General features: G+C 44.8%; 1 protein-coding gene across 1 annotated transcript in view; it reads left to right on the top strand.

Annotated features, from left to right (window-relative positions):
• Positions 1 to 23959, top strand: part of SYN3 (synapsin III) — a 372954-nt gene that overhangs the window by 31370 nt on the left and 317625 nt on the right. The window contains exon 3 of the mRNA XM_037068439.1: positions 18269 to 18360. Coding sequence (XP_036924334.1) covers positions 18269 to 18360 — 92 coding nt within the window. The remainder of the gene's footprint in view (positions 1 to 18268; positions 18361 to 23959) is intronic.

The raw sequence follows: 23959 nt of genomic DNA, 5'->3' as shown, positions 1-23959 counted from the left end.
TCACAAATTGCTGTGGCCAGTCCTTCAGCAGCTCCTGAGGTGTCTCATTATTATCCAGATGAGGAAGCCGAGGCCGGAAGAGGTAAGAGCTATACTTACGCAGTTGGTGACAGAATTGTGGTTGGCCCTATGTCTTCCTGGTTCCAAAGCTCATAATTTTCCCCTCCATTCACTTGTTGCCCAGCCAGACCTGGGAAAAAAGTTTTCTTCCTCTGGCCTAAAGCAGTTTTTTGATCGATTTTTTTTCCGGAACCCAGGAGCAGCCCACCTGAGCTTTCTGACCTCCCTTTATCTGGGCCCCTGGAATCTTTCTTTCTCCCTGAGCAACAGCCCTGAGGCTCCCCTCAGGGGCTCATGGGTGGCTGCTCCGCCTGTGGAAGATGGAACTGTACCAGATGACCCCCCACCCACCCCAACTTGGGGCCTGCGTTCTGCCCGGACAGGGAAGAGACCGGCAGCCCACCTCTCCGCTGCCCGGAAAAGCAGGGGAAACAGAGGGGTTGAACCTCCCCTGGCTGGTGCCAAGTGCCAGGAGCCCAAACTCTACATTCAATGGACAGAACCAAGATTCGAGCACTTGTCTTAATTTGCTTATTCTTGTACAGCTGCCTTGGTCTCTCTCCGGCTCCCTTTGCTCTCCCCGTCCAGGCTCCTGGATGTCTATGGGATGACGGCCAAAGCCTTTAGGCAGCCCCCCGGCCGTTTCCATCCAGGCACTCGCCTGGCTTTCTCACCACCTCTCTTTCCTCTCCCTGCTCCGCGGTCCCGCAAAAGGCTTTGGAGGAGCAAATGCTTCATCTAGATGGTCGCGTGTTTAGAGTGGCTTTCCCCCCAGGGTCTGCATCTCCGTTTCCAAAACTGTTATTTCTGTGAACATCTGTCTGTTCTTCCAACCATCCATCCGTATTATTTTCTGAAAATAAATCAGTTTGTTCTCACTGATTTTTGTTACTACTCTGTAGTGTTTTATTTGTGTGGAGGAAAATATTCCGTTGCCTCAGAAGAAAGAAGAGATATTTTGAGACATTTTGGTGTGATGGACAGAGCTATGTCTTAGATCAGAAGAACATGGGATCAGACCCTGGCTCTGCCTCTTATTACCTGTGGGATTGCGGGCAGGGGACTCAGTGTTTTAAGCTTTAGTTTTGTTATTTGCTAAATGGAGGTAGTAATGGCACTATTGCTACATTCATCACATTGGAAGAATTTGGTCCATCTTCATTAATTCAGAGAGGACCCTGGATCTAGGCTGACTCATTTATAGAAGCCTTTTCTACCTACTAGCCCTCCCCCAGCCACAACAGACACCATTGCCCAACGAAGGCCTGCTTCCCAGCCATGCTCCAGGCAGCCTCCTTATTCTGCACACAGCAACCCGAGCTGGCACAAGATGAACCCCACTCGGTGACCCCAAAGGAACTTTCAGTTCTCATTTTCTGTGGGTTTGATACACGCCTACTTAAAAAGGATGCTAAATTATGAAGAAGGTGGTTGGATCTTGGGCAGATGAGCTCAGTTGGTAAATATATCAGGGGAATAAGACCCACCAACAGCAGAGCTCTGAATTCTCTTCTGGCAACCTCCAACCAGGAGCAGTCTACCAAAGCAACTGTCTTCCAGTTGTACTTCTCAGAGGCCTGGTGTTGCACAGGGGTATCGGGGCTTGCAAACTGAAGAGCATATTGGAAGATAGGTAGGTAGGTAGGTAGGTAGATAGATAGATAGATAGATAGAATAACTCATCCCTTTTTTATAGCAGTAATTTGCACCTGGGGCAGTTTTGCCCCCCAGGGGACATTTAGCAATGCCTGGGGACATTTTCAGCTGTCACAGCAAGGGGATGCTACTGGCTCTATGGGAAGAGGCCAGGGATGCTGCTAGGATCCCATGATACACAAGACAGACTCCATAACCAGACTCCATAACTCCATAGCTGGCTCAGAATGTCAGTGTGCCAAGGTGGAGAGACGCTGCTCTAGACTGACACCACTCCAAGACCTTTGGTGCAGGGATGCCCTGGTACCGTACAGACAGGAGAAGAGGGTCATCTAGCTTATGACAATGTGAGTTAACAGATCACTCTGAAGCATCTTCACCTCCATACTCCTTTGAGTCGTCCCTGTAGCCTTGGGACAAGGACAGGAACAGGGACTCTCTACCTCATTCTTACAAAGACACTGAGTCCGGAGTTCCTGCCATTTCCCCGACTTCTAGGAAGTTCCAAGAATGGAGTCGAAATGTGGGTCTACTTTACCCCATGCTCAGTGACCCTTGCCCCACACCCCACACCAGGAAGCGTGCCCCTGGCTCTGTGCCCAGGAGCCCAGCTGCGGCCCAGAGCTGAAATCCCAAACAGCTGGACCAAGCCTGTTGTTGTAAAGGTACCCACCGTTTGTTTTAGTCAAGTAGGGTAAGACATGCAGACATGGATACAACTGTCATGAGGAAGTTTATTGTGTTTAGAGCCCCATTAAAAGCAGGAGGCATGGCAGGCCATGCTGGGGGGCCACTCGGGGAAGCACCGTGGCCAGTCAGGAGGCAGAGGGAGCCGGGGGTAAATGTGGGCAAGAGCCTTTATTGTGGTTAGGATTGGCTGATTTGAGTCATGTCCGCAGGCTGTGGGTGTGGGACCCCAGCTGTTCCTAGTTGGCTGGTGTCTGACCCTGAGGGGATAGGGTAGGGGGTGTGGCCTGGAGAGTGGGAGCCCCACGAGGGAGCATAGGTTCTGGGTTGCTGGCTTGCATTTGAAAGGTCCTCTTTGTGGGGTTGCTCCCTGTCTCTAGGAATCAGCCGGCTCTGTGAGAGGCAGTCCCTCCAGGGTCGACAGGCCCTGAGGTGTCAGAGCGTTAGAAATTAGAAAGTAAGACAGCGATACATACACCTGTCTCACTCCGGTGCGTCACCACATGGCTGCTTTTTAAGTCTTACAAAACAGGACTCTTGTTTCCAACTAAATATTGTATAGAACCCAATAGCCATGCACATTTAGAACTAAAAATGACCGTTCAGTTTGACGCATAGCTAGAAGACTCCGAATCATTTCAGCCTCCGAAAAACGTGTCCAAGGCCTCCCTCAGACTGCCCGCGGAAGTCCTCCTACCGCCGCTTCTGTCCTGCTGCGTCCCTTGTCTAACGTTCCGCTGCGGTTTGGGGCAGCGCAGCTGAGTAGTTAAAAGTAGGGACCCTGGAGCCAGTGCTTGTATTTGGACTCCTGGGCTGCGACCTCCCAGCCCCATGACCTTGGGAAAATATGTTCAGTCTCATCACACCTCAGTAGTCCCAGCTGTAAAGAGGCCATAATAGTGATAGGACTAACCTTATGGGGTCACTGTCAGAATTAATGGAGTTAACACATGGCAAAGTCCTTAGAACAGTGCTTGGCGCATAGTAAGTGCCTCAGAAAACTATTGTAAATTGTAATTCTGAGATGGATATAATTTATGATATTCAATTATAAATATGCTACACTATAATTAGTAGGTTGCCGGTGGAACTACCAATGGTGTTCATACAGCTACCACGTCTAGTTCTGTTACCCCTAGTCATGCTCCTAATAGGATCACTACTTGTGTTTCTACTTCTCCAAAGACTACAACCGCTGCTTCTGTGACTGTTATTTCCACTGGGATAACTGTTGCCATCCCCGCCAGTGGGCGTTGCTACTCCCAGGTGAAAACAGTGTCCACTGGGACCTTAGAGTCAAAGCAGGACTGAAGGTGCAGAGAAAGACATAAGCTGTCACTGTTGGGCCACCACCGACACGCTTGTCCTGTCTCTTGTTTCCTTTGCAGTCCCCCTGCCCTGGGTTTAGGGGAAGGTATTCATGAAGCCCCCAGACGTGTAGGGCCATTTCTGGCGGGGCCGTGTGTGTGGTTCTACCTTGATGAGGTGTTTTCTCTAAGTCTGCAAGGTCAGAAATGACCCATTACAGCTCTCTGTGGCACTGGACGTGCAAGCGCCATTGTTTGAGTCGAGAATGGCCTTGGCTCAGCAGCTTGCTGGCCTGCCTGCTCCCCAGCATGTGGACAGAGAGACTCTCTTGCCTTTGTTTTGGGACCTGCGAATGCATGGCCACAGGGGGTTCTTTTTCCCTGACACCACCACCCCTGTGGTCCCCATCTGGGGATTAGGTTCAGGCTGGCTCTGAGCCCTCTCTCGGTCATGCTGTTGTAGAACTGCTGTGGCCTGTTGGGAAGAAAACGAGCATTTACGAAGAGAAATTTGGCCTTTAGAAACACGAGCCCCTCCTGAAAAAAAGGAATCGGGAAAACAGCCTATTTGCAATGAGGAAAGTTGCCTTTGGGCTCCCCCTTTTCCTGAGCCCAGCCTTAATTTGGAGACATTTCACAGTGGACTTTTGAACGGGTGACCAGTTCATACCAAGCTGCTTTAAATGCTTGGAGCAAAAACCTATGGGGACTTGCAAATCAACCTCGGGAAGAGAAATTAGCTATGTCTTGTCTCAGAACTCCCAAAGCCTGCTCCAAAATAAACACGTAAGCTGTGCCGGCAGGGGAAGCATGGGCCTTTTTTCTTCTTCATTTTAGAAACTCCATGTGTGCATTATTTTAAATAGGCGCCAGCACACGAGGCCCTTTTAACAAGATTGCAAACAGATGGGGCCTTCGGCTGTTCAGTAGCTCTCAGAAACTAACATGGGAAGTGCTAAGCCGCCCTGTGTCCAGGCAACGTTCATTTTCTTCTCGAAGCACCAGTCTGGCCAGGCCTTTCATTCTCAAGGAGCACGAGTCTGCTTCCTGCATCAGGTGTGTCAGCCAGGGAAGGAAATATCTCCTTTCACCGCATTTACCCATGTTTGCATTTACTTAACCCTTTGGCAGCTTGGGAGAATGGGGGATTGTGCTAGCCCTGGAGGCCTCATGCTTCTGGAGCTGGAAGCATTAGGCTTACCTTCCTTATTATAAACGAGATTAGGGTCCTCCACAGCCCACATCTTTCCAAGGGCTCCCCATCTCACCCCGAGTCATAGCCAAAGTCCTTCCCATGACTATAGGTTCTTCACGGTCAGACTTCTCTGGCCGTCTTCCTGCCCTGGTCTTTCTTGGCTACTCTGATCCAGCCACACTGGCTTTGTCACTGTTCCTGAAAACCAGGTGACAAAAACAAGTGTTGGTAAGAAAATAAAGAAATTGGAACCCGTAAGCATTGTGGGTAGGAATGTAAAATCGTGCAACCACTGTGGAAAACAGTACGGGATTCCCCAAAAAGTTAAACGTAGAATTACTGTATGACCCAAGAGTTCCATTTTTGGATATACGTGTACACAAAAGAATTGAAAGGAGGGACCCAAACAGATGTTTGGAAATCTAGGTTCATAACAGCATTACTCACAAAGCCAAAAGGTAGAAGCAACCCGAGTGTTCATGAATACATTGTAAGACTCGGCTTGTATGAGGCCCCTAGAGTAGTCAAATTGATAGAGACAGAAACAGAATGGTATTTACAGAGGCTGGAGGGAATGGGGGAGTTCATGTTTCGTGGGCACAAAGTTTTGGGGGCGAATCATGAAAAAATTCTGGAGATGGATGGTGGTGTTGGTTACACAACGATGTGAATGTACTTAATGCACCAAATTGAACGTATAAAATGCTTAAAATGCTAAGTTTTATGTCGTGTGCATTTTATCACAATGAAGACAAATTTTGAAAAACTCAAAAGAGAACACCCTGCCTCAGGGCCTTTGCTCTTGCTGTTCTCTTTGCCTGGAACCCCCTCCCCCCAGATATTCGCATGGCCCATGGCCTCGCTGTGTTCAGGTCTTTGCACAAATGTCACCTCCTCAGAGATGCTTGGCCACTCTCCCTGTAAGGGCAGCACACCATGCACACTCATCAGCCAGACTCTCACTTCTCCTCTTCATTTTCCTTCACAGCATTCGGCACACTGAGTACTGACCTTGCTGGTCTTTCCTAAGTAGCCAGTGCCAGGCCAGAACTGCCATAAACAGCGGGCCTCCCCGTCTGGAGTCCAAGCCTGGCCGTGGTGTTTCCAGAGGCCCCAGCAGGAGCAAGTGGCAAGTCCTCATCTGGGGGTGCAGGGCTGCCCTCAGGGGTGCAGACTGGAGTAAGTGGAGGGAAGGTAGGACACGGGGAGACAGCTGGGAGGCAGTTCTGTAAGAAAAGGTCCATGCTATGGGGGGCTGTGGATTGACAAGGAAAGCGGGGTGCTCTTTTTCATCCCAACAACCCTGAAAATGATTTTGAACCTTTAAAATGAAAAAAAAAAAGCCCACAAACAAAAGTATGTTAAGTCAGGATAGAGCATTTTAATTTCTCAGAGCTTTGATGGATAAGATGTTCCTGCCATCACATTATAACATCCAATTTTCAATTTGGAAAAAATATCTGCAGAAATTAAATGACCTCAGGCCTACAGAAGCTTTTTCATTATCTCCCCCCAGCAGGCTCAGCAGGGTCCTGCCGGCTACATCTCTCACCTCTGCTCACCCTAAGCAGCTCCTCCTCCTGGACAGCCAGCCCCCGTCACCTTCACATTTAGCTGCTACACAGTGGACTTGGCTTCCACATCCCGATGTCCAGCTGAATCCAGGGTCCATCTGGAGACACGTGGGGAGACTTTCACACTTGCTTGCTTAATCCTAGAAGCACAGTTTTCTGAACACGCAGCAGAATGACGTTGAAACATGTGGAAGCCAGCTCGGCAATGAGAAGTAGATTGCAAGGGGACGGTCACTGTCATTCCTTCCTGTGTAGCTAAGCTGTGGCTTTAAAACCTCTGAACACGTGCCTGATCCGTCACAGGTAGCAAAAATTGTTGTCCGTAGCAAAATTGTTTCTAGGTCTTGCAACCTTATAAAAGCTCTAGGGATGATGAGAGATGAGGCTATGGTTGTCCCACCGCTCTGTCCCCCTTAATGTCTCCTCCTCCTGCCCCCTCTTCCTCCCACCCCATCCTCTCCCCCCTTTTTTCTCTTCCTGCTTCCTCCTCCTCCTTCTTCCTCTCCTCCATGTCCTCCCTTCCTCCTCTCCTTCCGTAAACACCCTTCTCAGGACATTATAAAGTGCCCTCCCACCCTTGCAGTCCCCTCTGAGGAAAGGGAAAGGAGGTTTCACTTCGATTCTCAGGTGTTGTGGTTTCTGTAGGTACAGCCGTCTTGGGCACCCGAGCAGGAAGGAGTGATTGTTAGGACAGAACCAGGCCATGCCTGGGTCCTCCTGCTGCCAGTCACCAGAGCCCCACCATGACCCCTAAAAAATGTACGTTTATGCTTTGGAGAACAAAATTGTCTATTAAGATATTCCTTAAAAATCAGAATGATGCATTGACTAGTGACTTTTCTCAAACCTGACTCCCTGACTTCTTACATTGCTAAAATTGGTTACACACTTATTTTTACTTTGCACCTTGCTAAGGGCTTTTAAATTGATTAATTCACTTAATGCTCACAGCCACCCTAGGAAGAAGACACCATTCTTAGCTGCATTAAGTGAGGACTGAGACACAGACGGGCTAACTTGTCCAAGTTGTACAGCAAGTAAGGGGTGGAGCTCAGACTTAAACTCATGTGGTCAGATTCTAAAAACCACTATGTTATGCCAAACACTTTGTAAACTGCAAATGATTGCTGTTGATTTTTTAAAAAAATAATGTGGTGACTGCCTAATTTTGGATATTCCTTTACTGGAACATTTAGGAATGTGAGTTTTAACCTTTTATTTTTTTTCTGTGTTTTTATATTTATTTTTGACGTGCTTTTATATCTTTCTCACTGCTCTGCCTGCTATTTGCTTACATGGGTGCACACACATGCAGAGGAATATTATGATTTCTGATGAGCAGGAGGTATCTTTGCATCTGCTCTCAGTTGCCTGTGCTCTGCATGGGGAGTGGGCAGTTCTTCTGGGCAGCACAGCCTGACCCAAGGGCCCGGGTCTTCCCTGAGATGCCAGGTGTGGCCCCTGAGCAAGAACAGGCCCCTGAGCGAGTCTGCAGACTCTCAAAGCCTCTTTTGTCTGGGAGGTGAGTCCGAACAGCTGGAAAAGACCTCCGTCTCGAGATGCCAGCCAGGAAAGTCACTGAGCCCACCAGGCCCTCGGAGCTAGAAGCACAGCCTGTGCCGGGAAGTCTACAGGAAGCAGTTCTTGCTGACTGCAGGCCTTGGGCCGCCTGCCAAGTGTTTGCCAGCAGCGAGGCAGTTGGAAGAGGCACAGCGGTGAAGGAGGGGCAGGGGCCCAGAAGTCCACGGGCTTCGCTGACAGACGTCGCAAACTGACGTGGACAAGACCTGGGAAGGTGTGAAAATGAGGGCAGCCACAGGCACAAGTGAAGCCAGAGGCAGCCAGGTCGCCCTTCAGCTGACCCATCTCCGCACACTGGAACACGAGTCACCTCAAATTAGCTACCTGTTGGAAAGTGAAGGGTGTCAGCCTGGGTTTGGGTCCAAGCTGACATAATTACCAAGGTGTCATTTTGGGCAAAGTCATTCGGCCTCCCTGGGCTTCACCTTTGACATCTGCAGAGTAGACATCATTCATTCAATATTACTGTGCACCTTGGGTTTAGGTGCTGGGATAGAGCTGTGAATGAAACAGAATCCTTGTCTCCTGGTGCTTCCATTCTAGCAAAAAAGATGGACAATCAAGTATTTGATTGCGAGGGATACCAAGTATTTATGTCAGATAGGGATGAGGACTGTGGGGGAAGATTAAACAAGGACATGGGGCATTGAGTACAGTAGCTGCTTTGCCAGGAGGTGCCTCTGGGGGTGCCAAGGAGCAGAGAAGTATGAGTAGCAAGAGGGAGCTGGCCATGCTGCTGGTTCCAGGAAGCACTTAGAGGCTGGGGTACTGGCAGCTGGAACTTGTCTCACAATGGAAAGGAGGCCAGCAAGGCAACAGCAGAGTGAGTCGGAAGTGCAGTGCAAGGAGATGGTGGGAGGTGATGTCACGGAGGTCATCCGAGTCTAAACATACAGGACCTTATAGACCTTCTATATTTTTAACTTTTAAAACATTATTACTGCTGTTCGTCTTTTTAATGACACTTTTAGACTCTATAGAGTCTAAGAAAGATACATGAAGAAAATCATAGTACATGCAGAATGCTGATTTTTTTTCTTAGATTTTATTTATTTATTTTTAGAGGGAAAGGGAAGGAGAGGAGAGAAATATCAATGTATGGTTGCCTCTCATGCGCCCCCTGCTGGGAACTGGCCTGCAACCCAGGCATATGCCCTGACTGGGAATCGAACTGCAATACTCTGGTTTGCAGGCTCATGCTCAATCCACTGAGCTACAGCAGCCAGAGCAGAATGCTGATTTTTAAAAAAAGGAATTTGTTGATGACACAATTTCCTTCTAAAAATTAATCATCTGTTAGGGATTACAGTGGAATTTTGATGATAACTTGCTAGAGGACTCAGGAATGCTCTATTCCTACCTTGACACTCACCACCATCCCTGTTCCAGGTTTCTAAGGTGGCTGAAAACACAAGGAGGAATTGCATATGGGAATTGAAACACCAATAAGGGTAGCTGGCCTAGGCCCACCATCCCCAGTGCAGGGCTCTCCGCCAAAGCTGCCCTAAATCCCTCCATTTGGGCTCCAGACCAAAGCAGCACCACCTCTTAGCCTCCTGTAAGCCAAAATCTCACTCGTAGATGTTCCTTACTAAATACGTGGCTTCTTCCCCTAAAGAGTTCCAAGGTACAGCAAATGCAATCATCAAGAGAGAGAGAGCAGGACGTCTGGGCCTTCTGGGAATCAGGGGTTTTTGCTGCCAGTTCATGGAAGAGAGAGGGCAGAGAGAAAGGTGGATGCTGGGGTTGGCTTGTTCGAGGAGCTACAAGGCAGGCGAGAGGAAGTTAACAGCGTGGCCACTCAGATCAGCAGACACTCAGCTGCAGAGAAGCGGAACATGGAAGCCAGAATCACATGTGATCTCCTGGCTTTTCAACCCAACAGTGCCCCTGCCCACTGTTAAATGCATTGGGTTGGCTAAAAAGTTTATTTGTTTTTTTCCATAAAATAGCTCTAGTAGTGCTCAGTTGTTTTTAACTTCATTTCATACAGTTTTGTTAGGTTGTACTGTGACAGCTGTCATATCAGTGTGCATGTAAAAAAAACACAAATGGGTGAATTTTTGTGTAGCCCTTTTCATACTGAAGATGGAAGAAAGCACACAACATTTTCAGCATATTATGCTTTATTATTTCAAAAAAGTAAAAACACAGTTGAAACACACACTAAAAGATTTATGCAGCATATGGAGAAGGTGCTGTGACTGATCAAAAGTGTGTTTGCAAAGTTTCATGCTGGAGATTTCTCACTGGACAATGCTCCACGGAGAGGTAGACCAGTTCAAGTTGATAGCGACCAAATCAAGACATTGAGAAAAATCAACGTTCTACCATGTGGGAGATAGCCAACATGCTCAAACTATCCAAATCAATAAAGTTGTTGGTGAAAATGCCTTTTATTTTATGGAAAAAAACTAAATGGACTTTCTGGCCAACCCAGTAGCACTGAGATGTCCTGACCACTGCTTAGCAGTTTCCCTCTATGAGGTGTAGTAAGGAGTAGGGCACAGGGTCAGAAGTTGTCCTAGCATTAGAAACTGCGGCTGGGGGTACTGGAGGCTGCCCACCTTCTCCTCACAACAACTCAGTGTCTCTCAGGGTCTTTCTGTGTCTGTCTGTCTCTCTCCCGCAAAATACATGGAGGGCTTAAGGCCGTGGCAATGAGTACACTCCAAGGATTTAAGGGTACAGTTTGGACCAGATAGGTCTGCTCTAACTGGAATGTCCGGTATCTTATCAGCTACCCCTGATTGCAGAACAGTCTGTCTGCCAGTGTCTTGCCTTTTTCAGAAACTCTGGGCAACACCTCTTTGTGTCAAAATCCTCCTTCAGTCAGGCTTCACGGTCAAGGTTGATAGCTGCTACATCCACCTTCCCACCCACACATTTTTGGTTTCTTGTGTACATCCCAGTCAGTCATTCAATTGCAAGTCCCAATTTCTGTTTTTCCCATTGACCTGTTGGCCTAATAGTATCCTTCCATTATGTAATTTATTAGAATAATGATGATTACAATCACCATTTTCTACTATGACATAACATCAATATCATCACACATGTAATTATTGGCAACTAGTAATTACATTAGTAATATCATCTGCTTGGCACCCCAAACTTGCCAGGGGCTGGTTCCAGTGCAAATGCAGTGAAAGACCCTACAGGGAGCTGAATGCATTCCGTCGTGTTCCCGTGGGTGTGTGTGTGTGCATGTTCAGGCATGCGTGTTTTCTCAGGCGTGGACATATGTTTAATTATAAACAGGTGCTTATATCTCCTTCTGATTAGTTGTTGTAAAAAAGATTCTACAGCAACTAAAAGATTGTTGTAAAAAAGATTTTGTTAGTGGATGTAATTCCAACCATACCTAGCACTGATAACAGAGCCTGGAACTTAGAAAATGTTGCATAAATATTTGTGGTTAAATATCTAATCTCTCCCCTGCTCTGCAGCCTCAGTGTCCTCCCAAAGATGTCTATGCCCCAATCCCTGAAATCTGTGAAAATGATATTCCAAAGGGATTTACAGATATGATCATGTTTAGGGCCAATTTTCTTTAAATATTTCTTTATGGTTCATTCTCTTCTCCTGGGACTTCAATTACACATGTATTAGATTGTTTGCTGTTGTCCCATAGCTCACTGAGGTGTGGTTTTTTTGTTTGTTTGTTTGTTTTTAGTATTTTTGTTCCTGGACTTTGTTTTCTGTAGTTTGTATTGCTTCTTCTTACCGTTAATTCCATACAGTGCATTTTCCATTTAAGGTCCTATATTTTTATCTCTAGAAGTTTAATTTTCTCATTTAAAAACTTTTCATTTTTCTCATTTTATGTTAATGTTGTTTTTTACATTCTTGAGAATGTAGAACATATTTATAATAGTGTTTTAGTTAACTTCCTAATTTTTAACTTTCATTTTTGCTCTTCTCATCATGTATCTTATTTTGGGGTCTATTCTTATTGATTGATTTCTCTTTATGGGTAACATTTTCCTACTTCATTGCATACCTGGTAATTTATGGTTGAATTCTATACATTTTACATTGTGAATTTTACATGTTGGATGCTGGATTTTGTTGTATTTCTTTAAACATTGTTGTACGGGGATGCAGTTAAGTGTCATGGAATAAACTTGATACTTTTGGGTCATACTTTTAAACTTTTCTTAAGACATATCTTCACAGAGTGATTAATCGTCCCAGTGCGCCCAGGACTAAGAAGGTTCCCAGGATATGAGCCTTTCATTGAAAAACTAGGACTGAGTTTCTGAGAAGCAGGACTTTTATTTTTAAAATTGGGAAAGCTCCTAGGCAACCAGGGCAGAGGGAACACCCTAGATGCAGAGCATGCTGTAGTACAGGGCTGATTTAGTCCCACTGCTAAGTGCAGAGGATCTACTCCCATTACAAGGTCTTTACATCCCAGTTGGGAGGGCATGGACTGTTCCCAGACTGTGTGGGTTCTGGAGGGTTAAATGTACTGGTTTTTGATGGTTCTTTCCTTTCACTCAAAGACTTGCAGATCTCCCTGGAGGCCTTTTTCTGTGCATTTCTATCTCTTCCTGTATTCTGTCCTGCAAATTCTGGCCGCCTCGGCCTCCCTGAATTCTAGTCTCTGACTCTGCAGCCTGTTGGCATTCTCCCAGGCTGCTCTGCTGCCTTAAAACTACCCCCAGGCAGTCAGCATGAATAATCATAGGGATAATCTCATTAGTTTTCTTTTTGCAGGAATCTGAGTCCTGCCATGCCTGTCGTCCCCTGTCTGAAAACGATTACTTAATGTATTTTGTCTGGTTTTCTAGTTTAGATGAGAGTGTAAATATAGTCCCTATTAATTTACTGTAGCCATAAGCAGAGGTCCTTAATGTTAATATTTTATACCTTGATTAAAAAATTGTGTTTAATCCATGTATTGATTTGAGAGAGAGACATCAGTTTGTTGTCCCATTCATTTATGCATTCTTTGGTTGCTTCTTGTACGCGCCCTGATCAGGGGCTGATCCTACAACTTTGGTGTGTCGGGACGACCCTCCTAATGCTCTAACCAACTGAGCTACCCAGACAGGGCCTAAAACTTACAGTATACATATTGGAAGAGGTTGCTCTTTTTCTTGTTACACCATTTTTTGGTACATCAATTTAGTCTTACAATGACAATGAAAAAATTGGAAATAATAACAGCAACTCTTTACAGAGATCTTCCTTCTTTGTTTCAGTCCTATGCTACTTGTTTCATATACATTATATGAATCTTTACTAAAACTTTTAAAGATAGATGTTATCGATATTACTATCTCCATTTTAAAGATGTCAAAACTAAGATTTAAAGCAGTTAGTAACTTGATCAAACTCATCAGCTAATATATTGCCCAGCTTACAGCTGATACAGTCTTTCTGAATATTCTTTTATCCACACCACAATGCTTAATGTGTAGTATTAACAGAGAAGAAAACAGTTGGGGCCTAAATGTTTTTGAGGTCAAAGGTTAAGTTATATAGAAAATCTGAGTGACTCTGATGGTGATGTTTTACAATATAAGTGAATAGCTGATGTTTTACTTTGTGTGTATGTGTCTGTGTGAGAGAGAGAGAGACAGAGAGAGAGAGAATGTGTAAATATATGAATATATGAAGGTCTGTCCAGAAAGTACCAGGTAACGTGAAAAATAGACACATTTATTAAAGAAGATATAAGATGCAAGAAACATTGTACATAGGACAGTGATGCTTCAGTCCCCTTCAAAGTAGGCACCTTGGGACCGCGCACATTTCTCCCAGCTTCTCTTCTACTGTTCAAAACGCTGCAAAATCCTATGTTGGAATCTCTACCAGCTGCCCTGTCATATTTTCTCAAATCTCATCAATGGTCTGAAATCTCTTCCCTTTCAAAGGTGATTCTAGTTTGGGGGAAAGCCAGAAGTTGCAGGGCGCCAAATCTGGGCTGTAAGTTACTGGGTGATTGGCTGTCTTGCCAAAAAACTGCATGAGACATGACGCATGAGTGGGCGTGTTGTCGTGATGAAGCTGCCAATCACCAGTTGCCCGTAGCTGTGCCCGTTTTCATCATGTTGCATCTCTCCACCCATGAAGAACATTGAGCTGGTACTCGTTATTAATTGTTTGGCCTGGAGGGGCGTACTCATGATGGACAACAACTTCCCAATCAAAGAGCACAGTTCACATGGTCTTGATCTTGCTGTGACTTGACTGTGCTATCTTCAGGCATAGAGAACCAGGCAACTTCCACTGGGTCATCTGGGCCTTCATTTCCAGATCATACCCATCGACCCACAATTCATCTTCAGTTACGACCTGCTTGAGGAAATCTGGTTCATTGGTAGTGGTTTGAATCACATCATTAGCAACTGCAGCATGATGTTCCTTCTGTTCTGGTAGCAGAAGCCACGGAACAAATTTTTCCATGAAATGTTTTGTGCCAAGATTCTGCGTCAAAATCTCAGACACTAGTGTTGGGAACCCCCAGATCAGCTTCCAGGTCTCACACTGCCAGTCACCGATCTTTGCTGGTTACAGCCCATAGATGTTCAACACTCTCAGGCGTTCTGCTTGTTGCAGGCCCTCCAGAACGTGGCTCACTTTCAACAGAGGCTCAACGACCTTTGTTTGTGCTACACTTTTACTGGAGCGCACTCATTGCACCGTCCCTGAGAGCCTTCCCAATCATCCGAATAGTTTCCGCAGAGGACTGTTCAAGTTTAACGCAAAGTTTGATGCAGATCGTGTTCTACTTGCTCAGTCATTTTGAATGCAATGGCCACGCAACACACATGCTCACTCAGTGGTGTCTACCACCCAACTACCTAGTACAGTGAAGTTGTCATTGTTCACACATGCGCATTCCAGTCCACTCTCGTTGGCTGCCAGGTTACATCCATGTCATGCAAACCGTTCTTGTTATGTTAACAATGGCTGGACGTTTTCAGGACAGGCTTATGTATGTGTTAGGTGAAGTAAATAAAGGAGCTTACCTAGCCACATTGACCTTTTTGAACTCTGATGCCTTTGCATGCAATACTGAAATTGCATTTAATTTCCAAAACTATTGTATTTGTTTTCTAGGACTGTCGTAACAAATTACTACAAACTTCATGGCTTAGAACAACGCAAATTTATTCTCTCACAGTTCTGGAGGCTAGAAGTCTGAAATCAAGGTGCCAGCTGGTCTGCACTCCCTCTGAAGGCTCTAGGTGGGGAATTCTTCCTTGCCTCTTCCAGCTTCTAAGAAGTCCTGGAGTTCCTTGGCTTATGACAGTGTAACTCCAGTCTCTCCTCCGTCACCACATAGCCATGGCCTTATTTCCTGGGTTTCTCTCTTTTCTCCTCCTCTTTTATAAAGACTTGCCATTGAATTTAGGGTCCACCTTAATCCCAGATAGTCTCATCTTCAGGTCCTTAATTACATCTGCAAAGACTATTTCCAGTGAAGGTCTCATTTGCAGGTATCACCAGTTAGGATGTGGATCTACTTGGGGGAGGATGCTGTTCAACCCACTATAGTCTCCTTGAGAGCTCTGAAAACCTTCAAAAGTGGCTGCGGCTGCTTTTTCAGATTCTATCAAGAAGGCAATCCTGTTTTTGAAGGAGAAGTGGCTTGGGTCCTGCGTCCCTTTTCATGGTTGCTGAAGCTTTTAGAAAGTTAGTACAGATGTATGTATTAACTCATCTCCTTTGCTTCACCATCTCACTGTATTTGATCCAACAGAGGCTTGCTACCCTACAACCCAGGCATTTATCTCCTGTAATTACTCAAAAACCATGACTGGGAAATAGCTCTGGGAATAGCTTCATCTGAACAAGATGAACTTCTGACTTGTATGCCAAGCCTGAGCATGTCTTCTATCCAGATATCTTTCTTTGCCTTTGGTCAGCAAAACAATCCCTGGATCTTTGCCACCTATGAGTCAAAAATCCTGTCATCCAAGTTTCTGAATCACTCCTTTTCTTTATCTACTTGGTGCTATCCTGTGTTGCACCTTTCTGCTAACTTTTTTTCCTCCACAAACACAAGCATCAACTTTTCTTGCTAATGCTTCTTTGTAATCTTGCCAATAAAGTATCTTAAACATGATGGGGCTGCATTTTTAAGGCATTAGACTTAATAACTAGGTCATTACCACTATTTACTAACTTGGACTCATTAACAGGGCTCTTTGCTTTTCACCTTACTACAGCATAATGAGGTTATTAATTAGAGCAAGAGACATAAGCACTCTTGGTTTGCTTTAAGACCATCTGGGGAGATGGCTAAGTCTTTGGTCATAATTTCTGTTAAATGTTTCAAAGGGGATACATTTAAATCACCGTGGAATGATATTTTCCTTCAACATAAACTTGTTTTTCTCTTTAAATGGGTTATTTTGAGGCCCCTGAAATTCTCAGTTGTAATCCACCTAATGGCTTATTCAGCTAAACAGCAGAGGCAGTGGGGTAGCAATTAAAAGTACAGGCTGGGGCCAGACTGCCTGGGTCTGAATCCTGGCTCTGCTTCTTCCTGTGTGACCCTGTGAACGTTATTTCATCTCTCCCTGTCTCTCTCTGTCTTTTTTAATAATCTGGGCAAGTGTGAAGATCAAATAAATACATACATGTGAAATGCTTAGGACCAGTAACTGGTCCACAGTGAGTGTTGTACATATGTGAGCAGTTATCTTTATTCATCAAATAGAAATAGCTTTCGGTGTCTACTGTGTAAAAGGCACGGTTTGGTACCGTGAGCTTTCTAGAAAGGGGTTACAGGTTGCACTCTGTCTCCCTGACATTCATCCATTGATGTTCTAACCCCCAGTGCCTCAGCACATGACTTTATTTGGAGGTAGGATTTTTCCCCACAGGTAATCAAGTTAAAATGAGGTCATGTGGCTGGTTCCAATCAAGTATGACTGGTATCCTTACAAAAAGGGGAACTCGGACACACAGACACATAGAGAGGGAAGGCAAGGTAATGAACGCGGGAAGAAGGTAGTCATCGACAAGCCAAGATGATAGGCCTGGAACAAACCCTCACAGCCCTCGGAAAGAATCAGCCCTACTGGCACCTTGATTTTAGACTTCTAGCCTCCAGAACTGAGAAAAGAAATTGTTGCTGTTTAAACTGCCTAGTGGTGGTACTTTGTTATGGCAACTCTAGGAAACATGCAGTAGTCCTAACACGAATCTCTCACCCCAGAGGGAGCATATAATCTCCGAGGAGGGATGTATTCCATAAGGCAATGGATGCAAGCAACAGAAATCCACTAAATCCTGCTTAAACAAATAATAAAACAAAAATGAATTTCTAAGGATACAGAGGCATCTCATAAAATCTGAGGGCAAGATTGTAGCTGGCACATAACATGAAGAGCCCTGCCCATCTCTTGCCTCTGCCCATCTCTGGCGACTGTGGCCGATCCCTCTCTCTCTGTTTCCTCCCTTCCTTCTCTCTGCCTTTCACCCTCACTCCCACCACCCTGTTCTTTTCTGTCTCCCCAATCCAGATGGCAGAAAACATCGTCTCTAGTTGCACTCAGGTTTGTGTTTTAAAGATACAGCCCCCTGGAAAGAAACGTCACGAACGGCTCAGCAGATTCTAGTTTTGATACAAGGGCATCTTTTTTTCCACCCTGGGTCAGGGGCCCACGCCATCAGCCGTGACCAGGGGAACAGTATGTCAGTGCACAGATAGGACGCTTCTCCTGTAACTACGTGGACAGGGTGAGGGGAGGGGTCATGACCAAAAAAGGACACAGATGGCAGGTAACCTAAGGAGGGCTCCATTGACAGTGATAAGTGGTCACAGAGCCGCGGGGCCATGCCACAGCGTAGCACGAAGCTGAAGAAATCTAGAGAAAATGTTATTTTGAACAGCATTTGGCCTCTTCTAGTCCTCCAGCTGGAGTTGCTTCTTCCACTTTGATGCAGTAGTTAAAGGCAGTTAATTAGTACAGGTTAAAAAAATGGGTCTTTGAATCAGAGACGCCTGGGTTTCAACCCAACGTTGCCCTTCATTAACTATGTAACCTTGGACGTGTCACACGCCTCTCTGCACCTCACCTTCCTCACCTTTCAACCAGGGAAATACATAATGTTGCCAGCTCCCTGAGTTTCAGGGGAGCTATAAATGGGTCCTGGGCACATACACCTCCCCAATAAATGCTAGCAGTTCTTTGCATCATGAGTATCTACTGAATCCTTCTTTGTTTTGATTTCTCCTTCAGGCGGAATTCTCAGAGTTGAACCTGGCTGCCTATGTCACTGGGGGCTGCATGGTGGACATGCAAGTTGTGAGGAACGGAACCAAGGTTGTCAGGTAAGGAGGACTGAGATACAGCAAACCTTCACCTGAGAAAGGTGTGAGTGGGACACCTCGCATAGCCAACCCCCCTGTCTAGTGCCCACAGCCTGACTCCCGAACTACCTGGGCTTGCACAGGTAGAGTGTCTGCTTCCAGGCTTTGAGGTGGTGTTGCAATAGAAATGACCAGTGGCACAAATAATATGGGGCCATAATCGGATGTCCTGGCATGAGCTGTGGGCTTGAGAGAAAAGACTGCATTCCATTTCTGGGTTTGGGGCTCTATGTGGGTGTGTCCCTCAGTCTCTCTCGCCCCCTGATTCTCATCAACAGCACGATGACAGCAACTCTGAGGTAGGAGGCACACATGTGAGAGCACCTATCTGTTCTAAAGTGCAGCACAAATGTTAGGGTTTATTAAAGTGAAATATATCCTGATTCCAGCAGTATGGCCAAGTGAGTGTTTGGAAAATCCCGTCCCAGGACATCAAAGCTAAAAGTACTGGATTTGATATTTTCTAAGAAATCTGTTTATAATGTAGGCTGAGCTGGAGGGGAAATAAGGGAATTATTGAGATAATCAGAAATGTCAAGAAAGTGGAAATCCACAGGAGACATAAATACTTGTATTATATTATATTTCTGTCTACTTAAGTACCCAGAGGATGATATAAGCTAAGTCTTGTGGGGGTTTAGATGGAGAAGAAATAGGCTTCCGATTTGGAGAAGTAGAGGAAATAGGAAGAACTCTGAGGAGGAGGTTGCATTTATTCTGAGCCTTATCAAATGGGGAAATATAGGCATTCTAAGAGTAGGGAGCAGTCTTTGTAAATGCAGACTGGCAAAAGAATTATATGTCTGGGGTAGTATGATGGTTAATGAATCCAGCCATCATTTACTGAGTGCCAGCTTTGTGCTAAGAAAGACATGACCCGGCTTCCTGTCTCCAACAGTGGTGGACTCAATTGTTTGGACTAACTCTTCTACTGAAAACAACTTCAGAACTAGTTTTAAATAATAATAATCTTTAAAGCCTTCAGAGGGTTGGCACCAGAAAGAGAATGACGGGGAAATGGAACCCCAAAAAGATAAATGAGTACAGAAGGTACCTTTTCCTGAGAGTATTTGCTGAGTCTGGCAAATTTTACCATTGGTTTTGATAAAGTATCGGGGAAAGCGAGACAGAAATCAACACCCAGGGCCACTCAGGTGAGAATGTAATGATAGACTCTCCCCACAATGAGCTGAGACCCAAAGGACTGCACCTTAAAAGGGATGTGAATTCCAAGCAAAGGAACCGTCACAACTAATTGCAGCTTGAATTGCAATTTCATTGGTTTCCCAGGGAACCTCAGGTGTTATACTTGGTTTGTGGTCCCAGACAGGCCAGAAATAAAAGCAATGTTATATAGAGGAAGGCACTTTCATCTTGGGCTTCAAATAATTATTCAAGTGACTTTGTGGTATGATAGCTAGCACGTAGTCAAAGATAACCAGACACAGACACTGTGAATGAGAAGAAACAGGAGCAACAGACAGCAGAAAGAAACCCTCGTATCTCGGATATTGGAACTATCAGGCATGGATTCTTAGACCTTTAAAAATCATCCCTATTAAGTTGAAAAAGTCTGGTTTGAAGGCTTCTGCAGCAAATAGGAAACTGTAAAAAGTGGCACAACCAATTAAAAAAAACAAATAGAACGTCTAGAAATGAAAACTGCAGTGACCCAAATTATTGGGTGCATTGTGTTTAACAGCATATTAAATATCATGTTAATAAAGTGAAAGGCAGAGATGAAGAAATTACCCCCAAGTAAAACATAGAGAGGAAAAGGTTGGAAATCTAGACGAGGTGGTTAGATCCCCTGGGAAGGTCTGACACGGACTTAATCGGGGCCTCAGAGAGTGAAGGAGAATGGAGCAGAGGCAGTATTGTAAGCAAGGATGACTCAGCATCTTTCAGAAAGATATCAAAACATCAAAAACAGAAGCTCAGAAGATTTATTTATTTTTTTTTCTTTTTATTTTTTTATTTAATGCTTGTTCAAGTACAGCTTTCTGTCTTATATTCCCAACCCTGCCCGCCCCCCGCCCCATGCTCCCCACCTCCCTCCCCTTTCCGCCCCCCACCCTTAGTTATTGTCCATGTGTCCTTTCTGCTTGTTCAAAAACAAACAAGCAAGCAAAATATGACCAATGACACTCAAATATGGAACAGGCTGACAGGGTCCAGAGGGGAGAGGGGAGAGAAGCTCAGAAGATTTAAAGGAGAATACATTTTTAAAAACTACCGAGACACTAAGACACAGTAGTGTAAGTGCAGAAAGATGAAGAAGCAAAATAGAAAGTAGCCAGATTTAAAAAGGCAGATGGCTTTGATTGGACTAACAGACTGATAGCCCCCAGGCAGCAGGGGTCGAGTGATGTCTTTATGGGCAGAAAGGAAACACTTGCCAACCTATAGTTCCATGCTCAGGGTAACATCTTTTATGAATGAAGACAAAATAAAAACATTAACAAAGAAAAGACCATCAGTAAGGGAAACTGTAAAATGTATGCTTTGGGTAAAAAGAAAACCATCCCAGAATAACTTAAAGCACCAAGAAGAATACAGAGCAAAGAATGTGGTAAATGTTAATAAATGTCTTCAAAATAATAAAATTAACAATGTCTTCTAAAGGATTAGAATATATGAAGGATTAAAATTTAAAATAGTAAGTTAGTAGAGGCTGGGGTAAATTAAGGTGTTCTGAGGCCCTCATGTTACCAGGGAGGAAAGGCAGTGTATTGATTAAAAATAGGTTTTGTCCCTGGCTAGGTGGTTCAGTTGGTTGGAGCATCAGCCTATATGCCAGAAAGTCACAGGTTTGATCCACAGTCAGGACACATTGTGGGTTCAAGCCCTGGTTGGGGTGAGTACAGGAGGCAGCTGATCGATGTTTCTCTAACATCAGTGTTTCTCCTTCTCTGTCTCTGTCTCTCAAAATCAATAAACATAGCCCCAAGTGAGGATTAAAAGAAAACAGGCTTTGAAATTTCAAAATAAGTCATGTAATTTCTAGGTAATTAGTAGAAAAAAAGAGAAACAATGTAGTACTTAATAGATATGAGAGAGAAAAATAAATAATAAAAGAAGTCAAGAAAGGAGAGAAATACAACGTAGAAAAAGTGTTACAAATAAGATGATGGGCTTAAACCCACATACAAGGGGGGACCCCCAAAATGGAATTTATATATAAAAATGTGTATTATTGTTTCATGTTTAAACTTCAGTCACCTTCAAAGTTGATGAAGTACACCTATCGGGGTGTTTTTTCCCCTGCTCAGAACAGTTTGTGTAAACTTATGGATTTTGACGCCTTTTAGTGTTTCTGCCATTTTTTGTTTTATCTCTTCCATGTTGGCAAACATTTCCCTTTGAGGACTTTTTTCATCAGGGGAAATAAACAAACAAAAAAAGTCTCATGGGGCAAGATTGGGTGACTGAAGAGGTGGGGTATGGGATCATGCCCTTTTTTTTAGTCAAAAACTGTTAAACAGCACAGTGTGGACAGGGCACTCATAAATCACCCATCATAAAATGGGCAGCACATTGAAAGAGTCTAAGAAAAAAACCCTCACTGAAGCTGAATGCAGCCTCTCACAACAACGCCAGCTGGTACACTGATACAGATGGGTTCCTAGAACACTCACCTATTGCAGGAAGCCTGTACTGCAGGGGACTTGCCCTCCAGAAGATAACTCCATTTTTTAGGGTCCTTCCTTGTATATCAGCAAGCCCATGTTATTGTGAGTGGCTTGTAAAGCAAGCGGTGCTAGTTATTAAAATACTGAAACTTTTCTATACAAGTTGACAAAGGATGCCCAAAGTTGTCCGGGAGACACACCCTTGGAAGCAGTGGTGGAACCCCAGAGAGCAGTGGGTTCCCTCTGTCCCTTTATGGCTGTAAATGCATACTAGCCCCTGATAGATGCCCTCTCATGGTCACTTGTGAGAATTGCAACCTCCACAAAGTACCCTTGAATTGTTAGATATTTATTATACCACCAATAGAGATCAGTAGTTGCATTAAACGTAAATGGGCTAAATACTCGGATTTAAAGGGCACCTGCAGCAAGATTGTCAGAGTAGATTTTTTTTAAATCCTACTATACTTCATTCTAGAGTTCATCTAAAACATAAGGAATTTTGAAAGTTAAAGGATTAAAAAAATAGGTATACCATGTAATTAACTATTGAGCAAAAGAAAGCTAGCCAGTATAGTTGTATTAATATCAGGAGAAGAAATCGACTCCCAGAAGAAAAGCATTACTAGGGAAAATAAATAAATCCAGTATGATAAAGGATTCATTTACCCAGAAGAGATCATTTTAAATTTATACACACCAGATAAAAATGCCTCAAAATGTACTTCAAAAATTGGCAAAACTACAATGAGAGATAAACAGTCCACCATCATGGGGGATTTTGAGAATGGTGCTACATACGTAGTATATTCATTTACTTCTCACAGCAGCCTCATTCCGCCCATGAGAACTGTAAAAAACCTAAACAGCAAAATGTAGGAATCTGTATATGTGCATGTTTAGGATTATTTGTACTTATGTCCTGCCTCCCTGCCTGGGAAAGGGGCTGAATTGCCCTCTTTTGGAACGTGTAGAAACCAGACAGCGATCCCATCAGTCCTCGAATTTGGCTGAGATTAGAATCACATGGGAAATGTCTGCAGTCTTCTTGCCCAGGCCGTGTGCAGGCCAATGACACCAGAATCCCTGAGGGTAGGGTTTGGGCATCAGTCGTGTTAAAGCTCCCCAGGTGACTCCAAGGGGCAGCCTGATGGAAGACCTGCCCCGACTGCCCTCCCCGTGGCCCCGCACCGGGGCTGGGTCAGCTGTAGAGCTGAGGACCCTGCTGGGTGTGCTGCCTGAACCGGAAAAACCCTGCAAAACTAGACACCTCCAGGCCTCATGGTAGACATGCCACCTTCCTTCTGCATTTTTAAACTTGCTCACAGAAATAAATGTACTAAAATGTTCCAGATGTTTCCTAATCAGCTAGTCTCTCAGCACTTAAGAATGGTAGTCTTCAAAGACAGCTGTTACAGGTTGAATTAGGTCCTCCTCCCCACCCCCGAAAGATGTATTAAAGTCCTAACTCCTGGAACTTCAAAATGTGATCTCATAGGCCAATGGAATTAGTGAAGATACAGTCGTCCTGGAGCAGAGTGGGCCCTTAATTCAACATAACTAGTGTCCTTAAGAGCAAAGGGAAGTTTCAGGCAGAGACACAGGGAAAATACCACGTGATGATGAGGACAAAGACCGGAGTGCCACGTGCACAAGCCAAGGAACCCCAGGGATTACCATCAGTCACCGGAAGCTCGGAGACAGACGTGAAACTAATTGTCCCTCAGCTCTCAGAAGAAACCAGCCCTCCCTACACCCTGATTTCAGACTTGGGGCCTTTAGAGCTGTGGGAGAATACATTTCTGTTGCTTTAAGCCATCCAGTGTGTGGTACTTGGTAATGGCAGTTCTGGGAAACTAAGACAACAGTGCTTCTCGTGTGCACACGGACCTTTCAGAGCTCCTGTTGAAATGCAGATAGATTCTCAT

Source organism: Sturnira hondurensis, unplaced genomic scaffold (genome assembly GCF_014824575.4).
Source record: "Sturnira hondurensis isolate 20B ecotype Veracruz unplaced genomic scaffold, ASM1482457v3 Scaffold0017436, whole genome shotgun sequence".
NCBI classification, from domain to species: Eukaryota; Metazoa; Chordata; class Mammalia; order Chiroptera; family Phyllostomidae; genus Sturnira; species Sturnira hondurensis.
Note: the sequence above shows the minus strand (reverse complement) of the source record. Positions and strands in the feature narration are given on the sequence as shown.